The sequence below is a fragment of the Medicago sativa genome, chromosome 7 (assembly GCF_051527215.1).
Source record: "Medicago sativa cultivar Bolivia chromosome 7, Bolivia_mono, whole genome shotgun sequence".
NCBI lineage: Eukaryota > Viridiplantae > Streptophyta > Magnoliopsida > Fabales > Fabaceae > Medicago > Medicago sativa.
The window spans coordinates 4,439,272-4,460,273 of record NC_140755.1 but is presented as its reverse complement, the minus strand read 5'-3'; the positions used below and the strand labels follow the sequence as shown (position 1 = coordinate 4,460,273).

At 37.1% G+C, this 21,002-nt stretch overlaps 3 protein-coding genes, 1 long non-coding RNA gene and 2 other non-coding genes across 8 annotated transcripts; 3 read left to right on the top strand and 3 right to left on the bottom strand.

Moving 5' to 3' along the window:
- Nucleotides 1–1,710: 1,710 nt before the first annotated feature.
- On the bottom strand, nucleotides 1,711–4,173 carry LOC146903658 (uncharacterized). The gene has a single exon (XM_085725031.1). The coding sequence runs from the start codon at nucleotides 4,171–4,173 to the stop codon at nucleotides 1,711–1,713; it is 2,463 nt and encodes an 820-aa protein (XP_085581157.1).
- On the top strand, nucleotides 3,701–3,806 carry LOC146903659 (small nucleolar RNA R71). The gene has a single exon (XR_015020910.1). It is a non-coding gene; the product is annotated as a small nucleolar RNA R71 (small nucleolar RNA).
- Nucleotides 4,174–6,694: 2,521 nt separating the features above from the next.
- On the bottom strand, nucleotides 6,695–6,801 carry LOC146903657 (small nucleolar RNA R71). Its single transcript, XR_015020827.1, has one exon. It is a non-coding gene; the product is annotated as a small nucleolar RNA R71 (small nucleolar RNA).
- A 5,913-nt stretch (nucleotides 6,802–12,714) lies between these two features.
- LOC146903656 (uncharacterized) lies at nucleotides 12,715–14,577 on the top strand. 3 transcript variants are annotated; one of them, XM_085726605.1, is made up of 4 exons: nucleotides 12,716–13,285; nucleotides 13,389–13,488; nucleotides 13,976–14,062; nucleotides 14,159–14,577. In XM_085726605.1, exons 1-4 carry the CDS (start codon nucleotides 13,181–13,183, stop codon nucleotides 14,176–14,178), a joined length of 312 nt encoding a protein of 103 aa, XP_085582731.1. In that variant the 5' UTR covers nucleotides 12,716–13,180; the 3' UTR covers nucleotides 14,179–14,577. The 3 variants fall into 3 exon arrangements, 1 of the variants encoding a protein (XP_085582731.1); XR_015019041.1 differs by having other exon boundaries at nucleotides 12,733–13,285; nucleotides 13,921–14,062; XR_015019040.1 differs by having other exon boundaries at nucleotides 12,715–13,488; nucleotides 13,921–14,062.
- A 1,596-nt stretch (nucleotides 14,578–16,173) lies between these two features.
- On the bottom strand, nucleotides 16,174–17,186 carry LOC146903655 (protein MAINTENANCE OF MERISTEMS-like). Its single transcript, XM_085725030.1, has 3 exons — nucleotides 17,167–17,186; nucleotides 16,699–16,810; nucleotides 16,174–16,602 (listed from the first exon to the last, which is right to left on the bottom strand). Exons 1-3 carry the CDS (start codon nucleotides 17,184–17,186, stop codon nucleotides 16,174–16,176), a joined length of 561 nt encoding a protein of 186 aa, XP_085581156.1.
- Nucleotides 17,187–17,274: 88 nt separating this feature from the next.
- Nucleotides 17,275–21,002, top strand: LOC146903654 (uncharacterized). The gene is made up of 4 exons (XR_015019820.1): nucleotides 17,275–17,721; nucleotides 17,811–17,859; nucleotides 18,632–18,714; nucleotides 20,550–21,002. It is a non-coding gene; the product is annotated as an uncharacterized LOC146903654 (long non-coding RNA).

Below are 21,002 nucleotides of genomic sequence, written 5' to 3'. Positions count from 1 at the left end.
TATATATTGATTTCCAAAGGAGGAAGGAAATGGTCCCATGAAGTCAACACCCCAAACATCAAAAATTTCTACTTCTTGGATGTTGTTCAAGGGCATTTCGTTTCTCCTGGTAATATTACCGGTGCGTTGGCATTGGTCACAACGCGAGACAAAGGAATTGACATCTCTAAACAGGGTTGGCCACCAGAAACCGGCTTGTAAGATTTTAAAAGAAGTTTTCTGAGTGCCGGCGTGGCCACCATAAGAAGAAGAATGACAATGTTTAATAACATCACGTACCTCATTTTCCGGGATGCATCTTCTAAAGACATCATCTGAGCCTTTTCTGAAGAGAAAGGGATCATCCCAGTAGTAATGCTTGAGGTCATTGAAAAATTTATTCTTCTGGTGATAGCTTTGACCTGGAGGTAGTACTTTTGCTACAAGATAATTCACAAAGTCTGCGTACCATGGTGCAGCAGCTGTTGCTAATGAGAATAGTTGATCATCCGGGAAGGAGTCATCTAGTGGTAGTTTATTCTCATCGGGCTCTCTGAGACGGGACAGGTGGTCAGCTACAACATTTTCAGTACCCTTTTTGTCTTTTATCTCAAGATCAAACTCTTGTAGGAGTAGGATCCATCGGATCAATCTTGGTTTGGCATCTTTCTTGCTCAACAAAAACTTTATTGCCGAGTGATCGGTGTAAACAATGATTTTTGACCCCACCAAGTATTGTCTGAATTTATCGATAGCATAGACCACCGCTAAGAGCTCATTTTCTGTTGTTGCATAGTTCATCTGAGCTTCGTCCAAGGTCTTACTTGCATAGTATATGGCATGCAACTTTTTCTCCTTTCGTTGCCCAAGTACCGCCCCAACTGCATAGTCACTAGCATCACACATTATCTCAAATGGGAGGTTCCAATCTGGTGGTTGTATTATAGGGGCACTAGTTAGAGCTTCCTTCAACCTGCAAAATGCCTTTAGGCACGAATCATCAAAGACAAACTCTGCATCCTTAAGGAGCAGAATGGTCAGTGGTTTAGTAATTGAAGAAAAATCTTTAATGAAACGGCGATAAAAACCAGCATGTCCTAGGAAACTTCTAACTTCTTTGACCGATTTAGGAGGTAGCATGTTTTCAATGATTTCAATTTTTGCTTTGTCTACCTCAATTCCTCGTTCAGAGACTAAGTGCCCTAGGACTATACCTTCTTGGACCATGAAATGACATTTTTCCCAATTTAAGACTGAATTCACCTTTTCACATCTTTCTAAGACCCTTTCTAGGTTAGCCAAACAGTTATTAAAGCTGGATCCATGTACAGAAAAATCATCCATAAAAACTTCCATGATGTTTTCAACAAAATCAGAAAATATAGACATCATGCAACGTTGAAAGGTGGCTGGGGCATTACAAAGACCAAAAGGCATCCTCCTATAGGCAAAAGTACCAAAGGGGCATGTAAAAGTAGTTTTCTCTTGGTCATCGGGATGGATAGGTACTTGGAAGAAACCAGAATAACCATCTAAGTAACAAAAATGTGAATGCTTAGCCAACCTTTCCAACATTTGATCAATAAAAGGGAGTGGGAAGTGATCTTTACGGGTTGCTTTGTTAAGCTTCCTATAATCAATGCACATTCTCCACCCCGTGACAGTTCTTGTAGCAATGGATTCATTTTTATCATTTTTAATAACTATGAGACCACCCTTTTTAGGTACTACTTAAACAGCACTAACCCACTTAGAATCAGAAATTGGATAAATAACACCTGCATCAAGGAGTTTCAAAACTTCTTTTTTCACAACTTCTTTCATGTTTGGGTTTAGCCTCCTTTGAGGTTCAATGGAGGGTTTGTAGTCATCTTCAAGTAGTATCCTATGCATGCACAATGAGGGATTTATGCCTTTGATGTCCTCAATAGTGTACCCTATTGCCTTAGGGTATCTTTTGAGGACTTTGATCAATTTTTCAGTTTCATCCTCATTTAGGCTTGCATTTACTATGACAGGGTAAGTGGATTCAGGGCCTAGAAATTCATACCTTAGATTTTTCGGGAGCGGTTTGAGCTCCACCTTTTGTGCTTCCTTTGCGCGAGGTTCATCCTTCTCCTCACTTAGTTTTTCCACCTCCAATGATTTCACTTGGGGACTTTCATCTAGGAGCCTCTCATAGGACTTAGCATCTCCTTCAAGTTGTGTACCTGCATCACCAATCAAACATATTTCCTGACCGTCTTGTGTAGGTGATGCTAGTGAGCATTCTTTCACGCAACGGTCAATCATATCTATCATGAAACACGAGTCCTTAGAGGAAGGACCTTTCATTAGCTTAGCAAGTTCAAATTCAACTTTTTCTTTGCCAACATTAAAGGCCAACTTACCATTTTTGACATCAATTATGGCTCCTGCGGTAGCAAGGAAAGGTCTCCCTAAAAGGATGGGTACGTGAACGTCTTCTTCCATTTCCATCACAACAAAATCAGCCGGGATGTATACTCCTCCTACATTGACTGGAACATCCTCAACAATTCCGGCTGGGTACTTAACGGAACGGTCTGCTAGTTGAAGGGTCATCCTAGTGGGTTTGAGCTCTCCTATTCCCATTCTCTCACAGAGAGATAAGGGCATTAGGCTGACACTTGCTCCTAAGTCGCACATAGCCTTTTTTATAGTCTCGGTTCCTATGACACAAGGTATGGAAAAACTTCCTGGGTCCTTAAGCTTGGGTGGCAACTTATTTTGGATGATGGCACTACACTCTACAGTGAGGTTTACTGTTTCTCCTTCATCAAACTTACGCTTATTAGTGATAATTTCTTTCAAGAATTTAGCGTAAGTTGGCATTTGGGTTAATACCTCGGTAAAGGGGACATTAATGTAGAGCTTGTCCATCATTTCAATGAACTTTTTGAATTGTGCATCAAGCTTGGACTTGGCTAATCTTTGTGGGAAAGGGACCTTAGGCTTATAGGTGGAAGGTTCGACCGAAGGGGGTGTGATAGGAGGAGGTGTGACCAGTTCTTCAACTTCTACCCTAGTTTCCTCGTTCCTCTCATTATTGCTCTCCTTCACATTTTCGTCGGCTTGTGGTTTGATTGTAGGACCAGGCAGTTGCTTACCACTCTTAAGAGTGATGGCATTCATTCGCTTGGTATTAGCCTGACTAATGTGGAGGACTACAAGGGAGAGTTGTTCTTCTATGAGTTTGTTATGGATAGCGATGGAATCAACTTTTGATGCAAGCAAGGCAAGGGAGTCACTCAAGAGTCTATTTTGGGTTTTTAATTCCTGATTTTGTTCAGCTTGGTTTTGAATAAAACTCTCCAAGAAGAGCTCCAATTTAGACCCTTGGGTGACTTTATTGCTCTCTATAGGATTATGGTCAAATACCCCATAAACCCCTAAGGGTGAAGACGCGGGGTCATTGTCTATCCTATCAATTTCAAGTGATAAAGTGTCAATTTTGGCAGATAAATCATCAATAGAGGAGATTTCTTTCATACCTGCTTTCTCAATGGAGGAGGTGGTTGAATCGGTTGTGGTGATCTCATCTCCTGACCATTGGTAGTGATTTTGTGCCATGTCTTCAATCAACACATAAGCCTCCCTGAAGTTTTTATTCATCAAGGTCCCACCTGCAGCTGCATCAATGAAAATTTTTGTATTATATAGCAAAGCATTGTAAAAGGTGTGGATAACAAGCCAGTCTTCCAACCCATGGTGGGTACAAAGCCTAATTATTTCCTTAAAGCGTTCCCACACTTCATATAAGGATTCTCCTTCTTTTTGGGCGAATCGATAAAGTTTACCCCTTAGATAAACGGTTCTAGAGGGAGGAAAGAATTTTTGAAAGAAAGCTAGCCTCATTTGCTCCCAATTGGTGATAGAACCGTGTCTTAGAGAATAGAACCAAGTAAGAGCCCTTTCTTTCAAGGAAAACGGGAAAAGATGAAGCCTAACGGCCTCTTGGTCCGCTTTCATGGTCACACTAAATCTCCAAAAATTTGACATATGGAGGTAAGGGTCCTCTGAGAGACATCCGGAGAATTGGCTTTGTTGCACTAGAGAGAGGAGTGCAGGTCTTACTTTAAAATCAACTCCCTCAACCATCGGGTACACGATAGGAGAAGGTGGTTCATCTGCAGAAGGGTTAGTAAAATCCTTAAGGATACGCTTTTCAGCCATGACTGCAAGTAGAAAAAAGTTAGAAATAACAAGAAGAAATCGATTAGAAGAATTAAAAGACAAGAGGGAAGTAAATACAGAAAGAAAACCTAACCGTCACCAAAGTTAATCGGAATTTGGTCAACTCCCCGGCAACGGCGCCAAAAACTTGTTACCGTAAATCCGCAAGTGCACGGGTTTATCGTAGTAGTAATAAAGAGAGAGTATCGATCCACAGGGAGTTATTTAAATTCCAATCAAAAGTAGTAAAGGTTAGGGAGAAATCGATAATTAGGGTTTCAAGGTAATCTAAACGACGGTTGAAAACAATAGCTAAAGGCAACCTAGGGATTATTGGTTCATCCTATGGTTGACCTAACATCCTAATCCTAATCCTTGTTTATGTAAATCCTAGTTTCTAAGGACGAATCTCTCTAAAGCCTATCCCCTTCTTCGTTCGATATCCGGGGAGTGTGTCTCTCAAGGTGTTAGACCTATTCTCATGGCTAACTCCTATATTAAGATCCTTGATTGTACGAGATTCTATAAGTCCCAAGGTTCACTAGGCTATTCTCATGCTTCGCAATCCTTGTCTAAATTCACTTGTTCGGTTATTAATACTTCTTCGTTCGATTCATCACCTTAATAACTAGGGTAACGAATTAACAAGTACTAACCCTCCGCGTTCGCATCCAAAGTTTGGTACTTGTTAATATCGTTGTGAAGAACGGTGAATTTAGATAAGAAAAGTAGGGTTACATAAACTAGGGTTTCGGATTAGGATTGTTGGATCAAGCCATAGGACTCTCCCAACAATCCCAAGGTCTAAGGGAATTACTCACTCATGGTTGGTGTTGCCATGAATGAATAAGAAGAAAACAATAAGAACAATTGAATAAAAACGAGAACTTTTATTGAGAAATAGTATTCTGTCACAATACAATATTCAGAATTCAAGATGATCAAACAAGGAGAACAAGCTCTCTATTTATAGCCTACTAATGACTTAAGCCCTAAGAAATAACTGAAGGAATATTCTCTGAAGATCCATGGGCTTTATCGTCAAAGCAGGCTGCGTAGAAAACCGCTGTTCGGAGCAAAAAGCAGCTAAAAGGGATGCTGGCAATCGCGCACGGCCGTGCGCCTTGCAGGCGTGGGCCGTGCGCCCTTCACTGACTTGGGGGAGCGAATTCTGATTTCTTCAAGTGCATATTTCGGTCCCAAATCTTGGAAATCTCCTATTTTTGTGCTCCAAATCCCTTTTCTTTAGCTCCAAGCCTTGAAAATCATATATTTGATCCTGAAATATAATATTGGATTCTTTGAAGTAAAAAGCTCTTAAATATAAATAAAAACACATAGAATCTAATTAAATCTAAATAGAATTAAACTAAATAACTTAATTAAAATACGTAATAAATCTACTTATCATTAATCCATCATCCCAAACATCAATTCATAAAGCGAGAGCGGAGTTTTGATGTTGGAACAAGTGAATCTAGACAATAATTGCAAAACAGTGAAATAGTCTTTGCAATTATTGAGACAAGAGTAGTTTCAATCCTCTATGCATCTTCTAGTAATCAAGTCAACGAAATAGGCTTGGTTGCTAGAAGTAAACTCTCACCGGACTTTCATCGGAAAAGTGAGGGGCTAAGGGAAACCGGTCTTTAGAAATTAGTGTGTAAACCATGAAATTAGATGTTTAAGTCTTGTCTAGTGAAGGGTTTGTTATTATGACAAACCAATAATCCTAAGGCTCTTTATTAATATTGTTATTTACCTTCAGCAATCAAACTCCTTTTTACTAAACTTTCTCTCCTCTAATCATTCTTAAAAAGTTAATTAAGTTGAACAACTCCCTAGCGGAACGATACTCTTTCTTACTACTATTACTTCGATAGGCCGTGCACTTGCGGTTTGGCCCTATCAAGTTTTTGGCGCCGTTGCCGGGGAGTTAACTAATTTGATTAACTTTTTTTTCTTAGTGATTAGAATTCTCTCTTCTTCTTTCTCTTTTCTTTTTCTTTTTATTTTTAACTTTTTATTTTTCTGTTATCGTTAACTTCTTGGGTTCTCAATTTTTTTTATGCGAAAAACCAGAAATCGAGTTGTAATAATCAACGAGATCGAAAGGTATTTGCATAAACGAAAGAGAGACGCACGAAATAACACCACCATGGCCAATCGCACTCTCAAAGAGTATGCAATGCCGTCTACGGCTGAGCCACAAGCTGTTATTGTGTACCCAACGGTTGAGGATGACAACTTTGAAATTAAGCCTGCCCTACTTAACTTGGTGCAGCAAAACCAATTCTCGGGATCCCCCACTGAGGATCCCAATCTTCACATCTCTGTTTTCCTACGAATTAGTGGAACCATGAAGGAGAACCAAGAGGCCGTAAGACTTCATCTCTTTCCCTTTTCCTTAAGGGATAGAGCTAGCGCTTGGTTCCATTCCCTCGAAGTCGGTTCCATTACTTCATGGGATCAGATGAGGCAAGCATTCCTTGCCCGATTTTTTCCACCATCTAAAACCGCTAAACTTAGAGACCAAATCACACGGTTCAACCAAAAAGATGGGGAATCTCTCTATGATGCGTGGGAGCATTTCAAAGAAATGCTAAGACTTTGTCCCCACCATGGCCTAGAGAAGTGGCTTATAGTCCACACTTTTTATAATGGCTTGTCTTATACAACTAAGATGTCTGTTGATGCAGCTGCAGGTGGAGCACTTATGAACAAGAACTACATGGAGGCATATGCCTTGATTGAAGACATGGCTCAAAATCATTACAAATGGACCGACGAGAGAGCCATCACTAGTTCTTCATCCTCCAAAAAGGAGGCAGGTATGTACGAAGTCTCTAACTATGACCACCTTGCTTCTAAAATTGATGCGCTAACCGAAAAACTTGAAAAACTCAATGTTAGTGCTATCAATTCTGCTTCCACTCCTTCTTGTGAAATTTGTGGTATAACTGGTCATGCTGGTGTTGATTGCCAACTAGGTAGTGCTATAAACGGTGTTGAGCAAATGAATTATGCTCAATACAACCAAGGGATGAGACAAAATCAAAATTTTTACAAAAACCAAAATCCCTATGGACAAGTAGCACCACCCGGTTATGCAAACAACCAAAGATTCACTCAGAAATCCAATTTGGAAATTTTGTTGGAAAACTCTATTGCCAACCAAACCAAACAACTTCAATAACTTAAAAACCAAACTGGATTTCTGAATGATTCTCTTTCCAAGCTCAATACCAAAGGTTGATTCTATTGCTACTCACTCTAAAATGCTTGAAACTCAAATCGCTCAAATAGCCCAACAAGTGGCTACCTCTTCCCAAACACCGGGAGTCTTTCCTGGTCAAACCGAAGCCAATCCCAAAGCCCAAGTTAATGTCATATCTTTTGGGGGTAGTAAGTTAAACGAAACTTTTGCTAAGGTTAAAAACATTGGGAAAGAAAGTGTCAAGCCTTTGGGTGATAAAATTGTGATAGAAGAAGCAAAACCGCTTGAAGAAAACAAAACTCCATCCCCCTTAAATCTTGATAAGCTTAAACTAGAGGGTAAGTTTGAAAAATTTGTCAACATACTTAGGAAGATTTGCATTAAACTTCCCTTTGCTGAAGCTTTGTCTAGGATGCCTCTATATGCCAAGTTTTTAAAGGAAATTTTTTCAAAGAAAAGGCCTATAGAGCATAGTGAGACAATAGCTGTGGCTAAGGACACTAGTGCAATCATTCAAGAAGCACCCCCCAAGCTTAGAGATCCAGGTAGCTTTGCCATACCATGTGAAATTGGGAATGAAACCATAAACAAAGCCTTATGTGACTTAGGAGCTAGTGTTAGTTTGCTGCCTTTGTCTCTTCTCAAAAGGATAGGGATAGGAGAATTGAAACCTACCGAAATAGAGTTGAAGCTAGCTGATCGTTCTACCATGAAACTTGTAGGATTTGTCGAGGACATACCGATTAAGATAGAAGGGATATATATCCCAACTGATTTTGTAGTCGTTGACATTGCGGAGGACGAAGACGTCCCTATAATACTAGGTAGACCTTTCCTCGCCACTGCGGGAGCTCTTATAGATGTCAAGAACGGTAGGATAGTTTTTCAAGTGAGTGGTAAGATGGTAGGATTTGAGTTGGAAAATTTTATGAAGGGTCCCGCTCTTTACTCTTGTTGCATGCTTAACGATCATGTTGTGGAAGAACGTTTTATAGCGTCATCTACACAATATGATATCTTTGATCCATTCTAAGGACTCTTTCTAACCATCAAGCTAATGACATTAAAAGAGCGCTTCGTGGGAGGCAACCCACGCATTTAATTGCTTTGTTTTGTTTTGTTTTTCTTTGTTTTAAGTTGTTTTGTAGGTAATTGTCCAAGTGTGATTCGAAAAAATTGAAAAAGGAAAAATTTTGAAGCCCCCTACCAGAAGGTTGGCACGGCCCGTGCTGAAGCTGGCACGGCCGTGCCATGGTTTATGAAGAAAAAGAAGCCAGGAGCCACAGAGTGTTGTCACGGCCCGTGCCAAGGGTGGCACGGCCGTGCCCGACGTCTTGATGCCTATATACATAAATTTTTCTCTTCTTCTTCCTCATTCACAAACCACAACCTTCTTTCATCTTCTAAACCTCTCTCTAAACCTCCATAACTATCAAACCTCAAACCTTCATATCTCCATCAAATCTTCACCAAATCACTCCATTCTTTCACCAAACCAATTCTAAACATCATTCCAAACACAAACCACCAATCAAAAACATCTTTCATCCATCCAAACCTATAATTCACCAAAACCCTAATCTTTCAAAACCCTAAACCTTCCAATCAATTCAAACAAGGGTCAAATGGCTTCAAGAAGAAGTGGTAAGGAACCAGCAAGATCTCAAGGAGACCCTCCCCCAAAGAAGCAAACACAAGTCAAGAATCATGGAATTCAGTTCAAAGATAACAAACAAAGGGACAGGTACAAAATTCTTACTTCTAAAACCTTACATCCCTCTAGATATCCTGATTCCTATGATTTGAATGTGCTAGGGCTTAGAGATGATGTTTTTAGGTTGATAGGTAGGCTAGGTTGGACTGATATGCTAACACCTATGAGGGGTTATGAGAATTTCACTTATGAATTTTTAAGCTCACTTGTTTTTACCAAAGATAAGTTGAATTTTGATAACCCTAACCATAGAGTTGTTTTCCGGTTGATGAATATTGATTATGACATGTCACTTCAGCACTTTTGTGAGGCCTTAGGTTTTGCAAATGAAGGGTATATTCATGATCATTGGGATGATAGTCTAAAACCGGATAACTATGACCCAGCTGCCTTTTGGAACCGCATCACCGGCCTTGATAACTATGTCCCTAGACCCAACAAAGCTAGCAACATTCACAACCCCGTACTTAGGTACCTTCAGAGGATCATGGCTTGCACTATTTGGGGTAGAACCGAGCTAGGAAACACTACAACCGATGAGTTGTTCATGTTATGGGCAATGCTCTACAACCACCCGGTTAACACTTGCTTTTATTTGATTGACTACCTAGACTCCGTAGGTTCTAAACCAGTCGGTAAGGGAGACATAGTGGTGGGTGGCATCATTACATACATAGCTAGATGTTTTTGGGTGAGTGAGGATGATGGGATCAAACCAATTGAGGGAAACAATAAGCTCAATAGGGAAACCCTCATTGCTATGAATTTCATTAAAAGACATCCACCACTCCATTACCAACTCAAGCTTAATGCGCCAATCATGTTTTTATTGCCTAACCCACCTCGGACTACCACCGAGGTGGAACAAAATTGGTTGTATGTTGATGATGTGTAAGTTCTTGAGCAACAAGATGATGAAGGAGACGGTGCGAAATTGCACCATGACATAGGAAAGGGTGCTACCTTGCAACAAGAAGGAAACCATGGCCATGAAGCCGGTGAGCTTAATGAAAATCAACGATGGGCATGGATTCACAATGAGATCGAGAGGATGAGCACCGAGCAACAAAGGCAAGGTGTTGAGTTATTCGGGCTTCGAAACGATGTCCAAAGAGGCAATCGTGTGAATAATGAAAACAATGAGATGCTCCGCCGGATGATGCAACACCTCCAACTCCAAGGTCCTCCTTATGGACCTCAATAAATTGTGAGCTTTCCTCTTCCTCTCTTCCCTTCTCTCTTCTATCTCTCTTTCTCCTACTCTTCTTCTACTTTCTTCTTCCTGTATTTCTTCTTCTTCTTCTCTTTTAATTTCTTTTTCTTTTGAATCATTGAGGACAATGATTCCCCTAAGTGTAGGGGGGCCTAATAAAGTGTCTAGAGTCGTAGTGTTCCCAAACTCCCTTGAACTTTATTCTTTTTGTTTTGTTTTTATAGCAAGAGGCGTGACTAGTAGCTTGTTTTTAATGTAAAATATGGCATAAATTTTTTTGTTTTGTCTCTTCTTTAAAGGTTGTTTCTTGTACATGAAAGTAGTTTCTTGTTTTTCTTGTGTTCTTGCTATACCCATGTCTTGTTTTATTGTGAAAAATCTCCAATGAGAAAAGCACCCAGTTGCAATCTTTGAGCAAGTGTATGAATAGGTATTTTAAGGAGCACGTTCTATCTTTAGTGTTAACTTAGACCCTTTAAAGTCTTAAGAGTAAAAGTAGTATAAGTTTGTGTGGGAAATTAATCAATGTTCTTAATTGTTATATTCTTAAATTGTTAAAGTTATAATGGGGCGGGAGAATGGCACCAACATGTGGGGGAAAGGACAATCCCTAACTTCCTAATTGTGGTGGTGACTCCCTAATTTGAACTTAAAGTGAAACAAATTCATCAATGCTAGGGGGAAAAGACAATTACATCCAAAAAGACTTCTTACGCGGAGATGAAATAAAATAAAATTTTGCAGCACTGCTTAGGGTGATTTTGAATCTAGGGGAAAGGACAATTACATCCGAGAAGACTTCCTACGAGGATAGATAGCCCCTAAGCATCTGCAGCCCCTTGTGCTTAATTGTTGATTTAATTTAATTTTAATTTAAATTCCCATCACTCTTATATGAAATGAAGAAAGGACTTTTCTCGATTACTTTAGCACTAAGGATAGAACCTGTTCCTCACAATATCTGTCTCATACAGGAGCAAGAAAAGGGTTGGACTGCACACACACACTCACTTGAGACTTGATGTTGGGTAGAATAGGTTCATGAGAAGTATTTGAAATTGTAATTAGTGTACATGAAGCAAAACCTTTCTTTTGAGACATGTGTTCTTAATATTGCCATGAATAATCTTTTGCTGCTATGTCTGTTGCCTTTTGCTTGAGGACAAGCAAAGATTCAAGTGTGGGGGAGTTTGATGAGTCATAGATTAGTCTAATTTAATGCATTATTTAGTTTAGTTTTATTAAAGATTTAGTTTTATTTTATTGCATTTTATTTCCTTTTAGAATATTTTACTTTAAATTGCTTTTTATTTTATTTTAGGAATGAATATATGGTGGAAGGTGCCTTGGAGCGAAAGAAAGAGGACTGGAGCAAATACAGCGCAAGAATACGAAGATACGGGGCAAAAATACAAATCCCCCTTACCAGAAGCTTGGCACGGCCCGTGCCAACATGTGGCACGGCCGTGCCCGTCCCCAGAATCCTCTTTTGCTGCTTTTTCTTCAGGCCCAAGTTACCATGTTGCAGCTTTACTGTTTTATCCTTTTAGTTGCTTAGTTTCTAAGTCGATTGTAAAGCTATAAATAGAGTAGCTCTCCACCATAAACATTCACCTTACTTTTGCTTAGAATATTTCTATTTTCAATAAAAGTCTTTATTTCTTTACTTTCTTTCTTGCAATTTTACTTTACCGTTATTTTCTCTCTTCTTCGCCCATGTCTACGATGAACATGAGTGAGTAGACTTCTTCGTCTTAGGATTGTTGGGGAGTCTAAATGACATAATCCTAAACAAACCAAGCTTAAACCCTAATTTTATGTAACCCTAATTTCTAATCTAGATTCACCGTATTAACGTGGATTAACAATTATCAAACTGTGGAAGCGAAAGCGGAGGGTTTGATAATCGTTAATCCATCATCCCAAACATCAATTCATAAAGCGAGAGCGGAGTTTTGATGTTGGAACAAGTGAATCTAGACAATAATTGCAAAACAGTGAAATAGTCTTTGCAATTATTGAGACAAGAGTAGTTTCAATCCTCTATGCATCTTCTAGTAATCAAGTCAGCGAAATAGGCTTGGTTGCTAGAAGTAAACTCTCACCGGACTTTCATCGGAAAAGTGAGGGGCTAAGGGAAACCGGTCTTTAGAAATTAGTGTGTAAACCATGAAATTAGATGTTTAAGTCTTGTCTAGTGAAGGGTTTGTTATTATGACAAACCAATAATCCTAAGGCTCTTTATTAATATTGTTATTTACCTTCAGCAATCAAACTCCTTTTTACTAAACTTTCTCTCCTCTAATCATTCTTAAAAAGTTAATTAAGTTGAACAACTCCCTAGCGGAACGATACTCTTTCTTACTACTATTACTTCGATAGGCCGTTGTTTGACTTTACCTACTTTAATAAAAAGTTTGTAGATTTCTTGAGTTATCCTACTTACTATTATACACTTTTGAAAGAAAAAACTTATACAGTGTGTACTTTAAAAATTTCTCGAGTTCCAAATTTTCTATTATTTCAAGAATCCTTTTATGCTGGACTTTACTGCTTTTTTCCCTTTCTGCCAGTTCAAAATTCACAAATATGCAATGTAAGTTCTATAAAAGTGTTATCTTTACCTTCAAATCCTTCAAATGATGCCATGTTGTTGTTTTTTATTGCACGTCACATGCAGTGGAGAACTAAGCCTAACTAGAGGGACTTGAGGAATTTCAAATTCGAATTTATGGCTTGCCTGTATCAGAAGAAAGTTTTCATTGGTACTTATAAGAGGGTGAATTTCACATGAAGTGGAGAACCAAGCCTCGCTAGAGGGACTTGAGGAGTTTCAAATCTGAAATTGTTGCTTGCCTAATAGATGAAAGTTTTTATTGGTGCTTACGAGAGGGTGAATTTAGGACTAAATAGGGGTTTCACTTTATTGTCTTACTGCTTAGTCATGCTAAAATTAAGCCACCCTCAGGTTTAGTATAAACTATTCATATTTTACATGTCCATTTACAACCATTAAAAACTCTGAAAATTGTAGGCTTGGGGAACCATTCTCCAACAATGTCAAATTGCAGGCTTGGGGAACCATGCTCCAACAATGTCAAATGCTTGGTCTGGGTCTAAACTGTTTATTAATGATGATTCCATTGAGGAACTCAAACAATTTAAGGAAAGGTAACCAATTAAACATAAATCAATTTTGAGTTATGTATACAATATTATATAAATTGAGTTAAGTATACAATATTATATAAATTCTTAGACAAGCATCACAATTTTCAAAGGTTGCCTGTTATTGAAGCTATTGTTTGTGAAAGGCAGGCATCACAGTTGCAGTCAAATTCTCTATTTTTACCTTTTTATTTATAGCTTTTTGGGTTTTATTCAGTTTCAGAGTGTGATTTTCAAGCAGGCCAATTCTCTATTATTAATTTAGTTCAGTAGCATACTTTCAAATTGATTCAGACTTAGAATTGTGTTAATTGGTTGATAATGATATCCATAAATTGAACAAGTAAAAAGAAAATTTTGAAGTGATTTAGACATTTAGTATTACTGTTATTATTATTATTACAAGGTTAGTTTAAACTTGTGTTTTGTTTACAGATTAATTCATCATGACTGAACTTTACAAGGTCATTCACGGTTGGTTTTATGACAGCTGCACTAAATGCACCAGGAAGGCTAAAACTCCAAATGGCCAATTTAAATGTGATTGTGGACAAGTTTTTGAACAGGCAATCCCAAGGTAAAAAAATATACATGTCTTTGTGCTTATGGATATCATGATGGAATGTGTGCTACTTGATTCGATAATTGACATGGTAGTTTCTTTTGTTCACAGGTACAAATTTCCAATTGTAGGTCTTTTTATCAAGTAGGTCTCAATTTGATTGAAGATTTTATGATGAGAAAGAACATAAATAGTGGTTAATGAAATCTGATGGGAACAAACACCAAGTTAATTTTATCAAATCATAGAACTCTCCAATTAATGCAACATGGATGGACTTGGACACTTCTGTCAATGAGACTGTGGCCAATTCTGTAATTGTCACTATGTTTTAAGGACTAACTTGGGTTTGTTGTTGTTTTAAGTTTTAATCTTACTAATTCTATATGTAATTTGGAGTTTAGAAGTTTGACATAATCTATGCTTTTTTATTGATAAACTCATTGGAATAATCGAAGCATTTTCTGGATTATATATATCAATGTATTTGGTATTAATATTCATCAATGTATTTGATATTACTTTGAATATTTTCTGGATAATTTTGATAGTAATTACTTTAAATATTTATCAATGTATTTGGTATTAATATTAATGTATTTGTTGGGACGTGCTTCATCCGAAAATTGAGATGCGAATGTACGTTGTCGATACACGCTTTGTCAAGCATCGTAGTACGATTGTATGTTGTTCTGACTTCTGTTGTCCGAAGATAAATTTAACCGTGCGTACGCGCACGGGTCACACACTAGTACATATACAACGAAGTCTAGAATGAATAATAATCATATTATATTTATTTTAGAAAGCGAGGCTCAACGATACCACATTTTTCACTTTTACACAATCAATACAAATGAATTTTCATTACAATCAACGCCTATATCTAGTGAACTAAATTCTGAATAGGTTATTAGGAGGAAGAGGCGCTACCTAAAAACCTTATGACCTATAGTCTGATAGCGACTCAAAAACCTAGAACCATATGGTTCTGGGACTTACTGGATATACCATCGAATCTCAACCACATTCCATGGAAACCAAACTCTAACAAATTGCATAAAACAATATAGATGTCCCCACCAAACCAATCCTAGTCATAGTTTGGATAATATGATGACAACCTACAAGATTGAGTTTTCCCAAACACACACACAAACAATGAAAGGGTGAGTGATATTAATCATGAAATACAAGACACGAGTAAGAAGAACAATGATCATGTATTTATATCATATAATCATGAATGAACATGGAAGAATGCATGGATGTGTGAGTCATTAATGACATAATATCATTTGGAATGTGTTGATGTATGATGTCATGTTCATATTAATCATAAAATAACATGTTGATCATGCATATTCAAAATATTTGCTCACGAGAAAAATTTGTGTGAATGATGACTAGAGTCACTCACGCGAAAGAGGAAGGTGTGATTGTGTGACAAACAATGAAAATGAAATTCTTGAAGGATCTAGGCGTTGTTTGTTATATATTTTAAAAAAATGATATTTTCTTTCAATTTCTAAAAATGATTTTTTTTAGAAACTTACTAAAAAATACTAAAAATTATTTCAAACTCATTTGTTAATCCAAATTTGTCTATCGTAATTTCATATGTTTATGGCTTGCATGAAAAGAATGATGTGTTTAGTAAGGGCAACAAACTAGAAAAATGCTCTTCTCCCAACAAGTTTTGCTCACTCCCAACCGCACTTCCTAAAATGCCCCCAGCGTGAGTTAAGTCACGCATGGGTTAAACACTGCATGAGTTAACTCATGCCGAAATTAACACCTGAGTTGTTAACTCACGATGTGTCTGTGCAAAATACCAGAACAACAGAAACTCAATTTTCCCAGTTTTCTTCATTCCTTCATTCATTCATACATCCATTCCATCATTTTCATCATTCATTCAATCATTCACAATCATTCATTAATTAATAATTAACATACACATAATAAAACAAAAATTTACGCAAAATTAAAAATCGATAAACTAATCAAAATGTCATAAAAATGCGCAAACACGCGAGTGTAAATATATTACATCAAAATCCTCCGAAAATGTCACAAAAACATCTAAAAATATACAAATGTCCTAAAAAAGCTTGAACAAGACCCTAATTCTCCTGTGGGACCAGATCACTCCTCTCCTGCTGGCTAAGGACATGGACATCAAACTCTATGAAGGCCATAACCACCTCCGCTGGCTCAAGATCCCCAATTGTCGTAGGAGGTCTGAGAATGACATGGACATAGTCGTACTGCCTCAGAACCCACTTCGGCAAGTGACGGCACATCCTGTCTTTGTCGGCCATGATCCATCCCGAGTACCAACATGTGTCCTGAAAAGGCATCAGGTCTCGTTTAGTCTCGTACGACCTCCAAATGACATTATGATGCTCCATCAAATAAATTGCACTTTTGTAGTGTCTAGGATTAGAAAAGCCCTGGGGAGATTTCCATTTACCCACAAGCGGGTCAACACCCAGGTAATCTTGCTCACGCTTCATCGAAACGAGCTGCTTGAAGTGCGCCAAAACCCATCCCTGCAAACACAAATAGACAAATTTATATGAGCCCAAGTATCATACAAAAACCATACATTTATGATCCACTAAAAAAATAAGAAAAAAAGATATTACCACAAGCAAGGTTATGTAACCACCAACAACTTTAACAGCTGAGTCAGAGGTAAGAGAAAACTGCTCATACAGGAAAGCAAGTGGCATCCCACCCCATGACCAGTCACCCACCCTGTCGAAATCCTAAAGCACAAGCAGCCATAGCAGATTAACAGTTCTGTTGTTCTTGCCGGCAAAAATGGTGTAGCCAAGTAAGAGCAACAAAAACGCCTTAACGCACACTACTAGAAAAACGCAAATTAGAGAGGGATTTTAGGGAGGGACAAAATTCCGCAACTAATTGTGACGGATTTAGAGACGGATTTCGGTATTAAACACAAAATTTGAATTGCCAATGATTAGTGAGGGAATGGTATAAACATCCCTCACAAAATATTCCTCACAGAATATCCGTCCCTAAATCCCTCACCAAATTGATAAGTTTAACGTTTGTTACGGAATTTGACACGGAACAGATCCTTCTCTAACGATTCCCTCACTAAATCCATCACTAATGTCCACTACCTAGTTGGTGAGGAAATTAATCCCTCACTAACAATTAATGCTATTAATAAGAAACTGAATTATTCCCCCCAATTGTTTCACGTTTTGGTTTTCCCCCTTGTTATATTGAAACCTTCCCCCTCTTTTTTTTCACAAACCCTAAAATAAAATTTTTCCCCCAAATTTTGGCTCCAAAGTGCAGTCAGCGAACTCCAAAATGCACAAATCGAACTCCAAACAGCTTATGAACTCAAATTTTTCTCCCCAAATTTTTTCACGATCCTAAAACAGCCTATGAACTCCAGCACCAAAAATGCCGAAATCGAACTCCAAACAACTTCACTGAATCACCTTAAATCACTCCTAATTCCTCATACCCTCAAATCAAACCAAAATTTCACTGAATCTCTTTCAAATCTTCAAATCATACCAAAATCGAATCTCAAATCTTCACTGAAATCAAACCTCAGTACCAAAATCGAACCTCCTTCCTTCTTCCAGAATCGTTCCCTCAAATCTTTCCTTCTCTCAAAACTCACAGTAATCTCTCTCTCAATCTCATATTTTTTTATTTTTTTTATTTATTTTTTATTTTATTGTTATATGATTTGGGTTTTGTGGGGTTACAGTGAACTCAGTCACATTTCTGAATCTAAAATCGAAGTTGCTCTGAAACAGGTGAATCCAAACCGTTCCTTTTGTTTGTTAATAATTTTGATTTTCAATTTTGTATTTTGAATGATTGTTGTTGAAGACTAGGATTATTTAACTTTTGATTTTGTTGAAGATTGGTAGTATGAGACTTGTTTTAGATTAGATTTTTGAATGTCTTACACTGTTGGTTCTGTTCTCTGGTATTTGTCTACCATTCTAGTATTTTGTGCTCATTGACTTAACCCTTTATGGATTTGTACGTTGAAGAAGAAGCACTCTTTTGTGTATTAAGCTTTAACTGTGCAATTGGAACATGTGATTGTTCCTTTTAATTCTTATTTTTGTTTTCACTTGGTTTTGTACCTTTGTAAGTTTTAACAAGATTTCAATTGAATGAAGTAACCTTTTCTGGTGAATTATGAATCTAGTTTATGCTATTACTTTTTTGTTTCTTTTACGTGTTTTAATCGTATAATAGTATCCTTTTTAAAATAACTTTATTTGTTTTATACGTGGTTAAGTTGATGAGAAAGTTGCAGCTGATTATGCATCTGCTTATTAAGTTTGTTATTGTCGCAGTGTTTGTAAGTTTATCACAGTGGCTGGAATAGATGATACTAGAAATTTACATGTGCACAGTTGAGATTAATGTTGGTCTGTTATGTTTCCGTCTTGGAATGAGTTGTGGAAATTTTTCTTGTTTATACTTTCTTTTTACTTTTGTAAAGAAAGCTAATGCTTTTTCTGTTATAAAGATAGTAGTTGATATTATATGAATTTTCTGGATGGATTTTAGGGAAGGATAAAATTCTGTCACTACTAGAAAAGTGAAGTTGGATATCATTGTTGTTGAAGGCTGGTGAAGTTGCTCTGAAACAGGTAAATCCAATGAACAATGAGGTCTTTCATCCTCAAATCATTCATTTCAATCTCACTTTTAATTTCCCCTGTTAAATCATCCTTCATTTTCAAAAAGAGAAGCAAAATTCAACTACAAGACACTACCAAGTTCATAAATTTTTAATGCTTTACAAAAGATAAAGTTAAATTCAAGCTCTGTCTATAGCTTTAGAAGGCTGTTGTAGCAGTGCAGTTTCCCAACTTATTGATTGTGAGGGTACCCTTACTTATTTTTCAATTTTATATGAAACTTGTAGAGTTGAATCCACAAGATGGACAAAATTCCATTTCTTTTTTTGCTATGTTATGTTCCACTATTGAATAAGAAACCTTTGTCTCATGAAAGGGGATTGCAAGGTTTGAAACTTTATTCTTCTAATATTCTGCAGTGTTTTAGAAATAAGTGGTTTTTGTCCTTGAGAATTATGGGACTTTGTTGCATATATAGTCATGATGTCTTATAACGTGTCTCATTTTTCACTCATAATTAGATAGAATGTCTTTTACAAACGATAACACAATTGGTTACTTTCATAGTTCATGTGATGACAGGCTGTTGTCACAAAGTATAACAAAAAAGAGAGTATTGTTTCCCAATTTTTCTCTAAATTTTTCCTTCCTATCTTCAAAGCACTCTCATTTTCTACCTCCAAACTCAAAAAAGACATGTAGCTACCACCGTAACCGATTGCTACTTTCTAGAGTTCACCGTGTGCCAACATTCCTATGTGTCATTACATGCCATTTTCACAATGGCACATTTGTACCGTGTCATCTCTGTCCTTAAGCCACACTTGTTGCACGTGTCCATCATGGTTTTTAGCACTTACTAATTTTTCATAAACTAGTTCCAACTAGACTTTTCTAATGAAACTTATTGTGTTTATGGCCATGCATTAGTTTACTACTTTCCATGAACATTTTGCATTCTATAAATAAAATCATATATGAAACTTTGTTTTTCTCTATCTTGTGAACAATAGTTAAGACTACTAGTACAAAAAGAACAAAAAGCTGTTAGGTTTTGCAATTTTTGAGCTTTTCGTGTCTTCTGAAAATAATTAACAAAGGCTGAAATATTAATTGACAAAGGCTTTTCGTCTCTCCAGTATCATATACTTTTCAAGTAGTATCATTTACTTTTCATTACTCTGACCCTATGCTCTGAAAACATATTGATTGATTAAAAGATAGTGAAAACATATTGGCCATTTTGAATTGATTGAATTTGATGTAGACACACGTTGTATGTTTGTGCGTTTATATATGCTAAATGTGCCGTAGCTGCAAAATGTAATGATGTTGTCGTTGGTTATTTGGTGTGTGAGCAGCACCTGGTGTTTGTTTTTGCTGCTACAGGGGCTGCTGTTTTTTCTGTTGGGGTAGGGGATTATTCTCGAACATTTTGTGATTGTTTTTTTGGATTGTTCAGCTATAGTTGTGAAGGATGCATTTGTGTTTGATATATATGTTTATTTTAGATTTTTTTTTCTTTCTATTGTGAATGATACATCTGTTATGGGGTAATTTAGTTTTCTATCGCTTGATGTTAAAATTTTAAGCGATATATGACCCCACGAATAATACTTTATTGTGTCGATAATGCATCAGCAATGGAAGTACCTGAAAATAGGAAGTGGATGTATAAAAGAGTTGATTGTTACAAGAACATTACTGCAGAATTTACCGACATGATAAGACGCTTTTCTTACAAATAACAATTGAACTTTCTGACATCTGCGTTATATATTTTTTAGATGTGTCCAGATTTTAATGTGTTAATCAAATATATGTTTTTTTATATGTATATATAGATGGCAGGAAATGAAACTCCAGCGGGTGGAGGAAGAGGTACTGGTAGAGGTATCAATAGAGGTAGGAGAGTTAGGGGTACCACACTTTCATCTGGGAGAGGTATGGCTGCCACTGCCCCATCACACTCTATTGACTAAATTGATGGAAATGGTTTCTCAAGGTCATCTACATCCACCTCCACTTGCATCTACTTGATATATAGATATATAATATATGGTTATTTTGATAGTTTAGTTGCAAACTTAGTTAATGTGCTACTTCTAGTACCATTAAAAATGTTTAAGTGTTTCTTATGAAACTTATTTTGAGAGTTTCCTTATGACTCTATGTATTTTGAGAGTTGAACAATGGTTGTCAACTTATTGAGAGTTTCCTTATGACTTTTATGGTGATGAATGTATGTGATGGGTATGAAGACAATTTATCAAGTGTTATTAATTGTATATTTATAA

Excerpts from the sequence above, each read along its gene's own strand:
- LOC146903658 (XM_085725031.1), bottom strand. The coding sequence starts at position 4,173 with ATGGCTGAAAAGCGTATCCTTAAGGATTTTACTAACCCTTCTGCAGAT.
- LOC146903656 (XM_085726605.1), top strand. The coding sequence starts at position 13,181 with ATGAAAGTTTTTATTGGTGCTTACGAGAGGGTGAATTTAGGACTAAAT. Across the intron at positions 13,286-13,388 it reads TAAAATTAAGCCACCCTCAG|GCTTGGGGAACCATGCTCCA; the intron begins GTTTAGTATAAA and ends GTCAAATTGCAG. Across the intron at positions 13,489-13,975 it reads CTCAAACAATTTAAGGAAAG|CTGCACTAAATGCACCAGGA; the intron begins GTAACCAATTAA and ends GTTTTATGACAG.
- LOC146903655 (XM_085725030.1), bottom strand. The coding sequence starts at position 17,186 with ATGGATTTAGTGAGGGAATC. Across the intron at positions 16,811-17,166 it reads ATGGATTTAGTGAGGGAATC|GGTGGGTGACTGGTCATGGG; the intron begins GTTAGAGAAGGA and ends GGATTTCGACAG. Across the intron at positions 16,603-16,698 it reads GTTACATAACCTTGCTTGTG|GGATGGGTTTTGGCGCACTT; the intron begins GTAATATCTTTT and ends TTGTGTTTGCAG.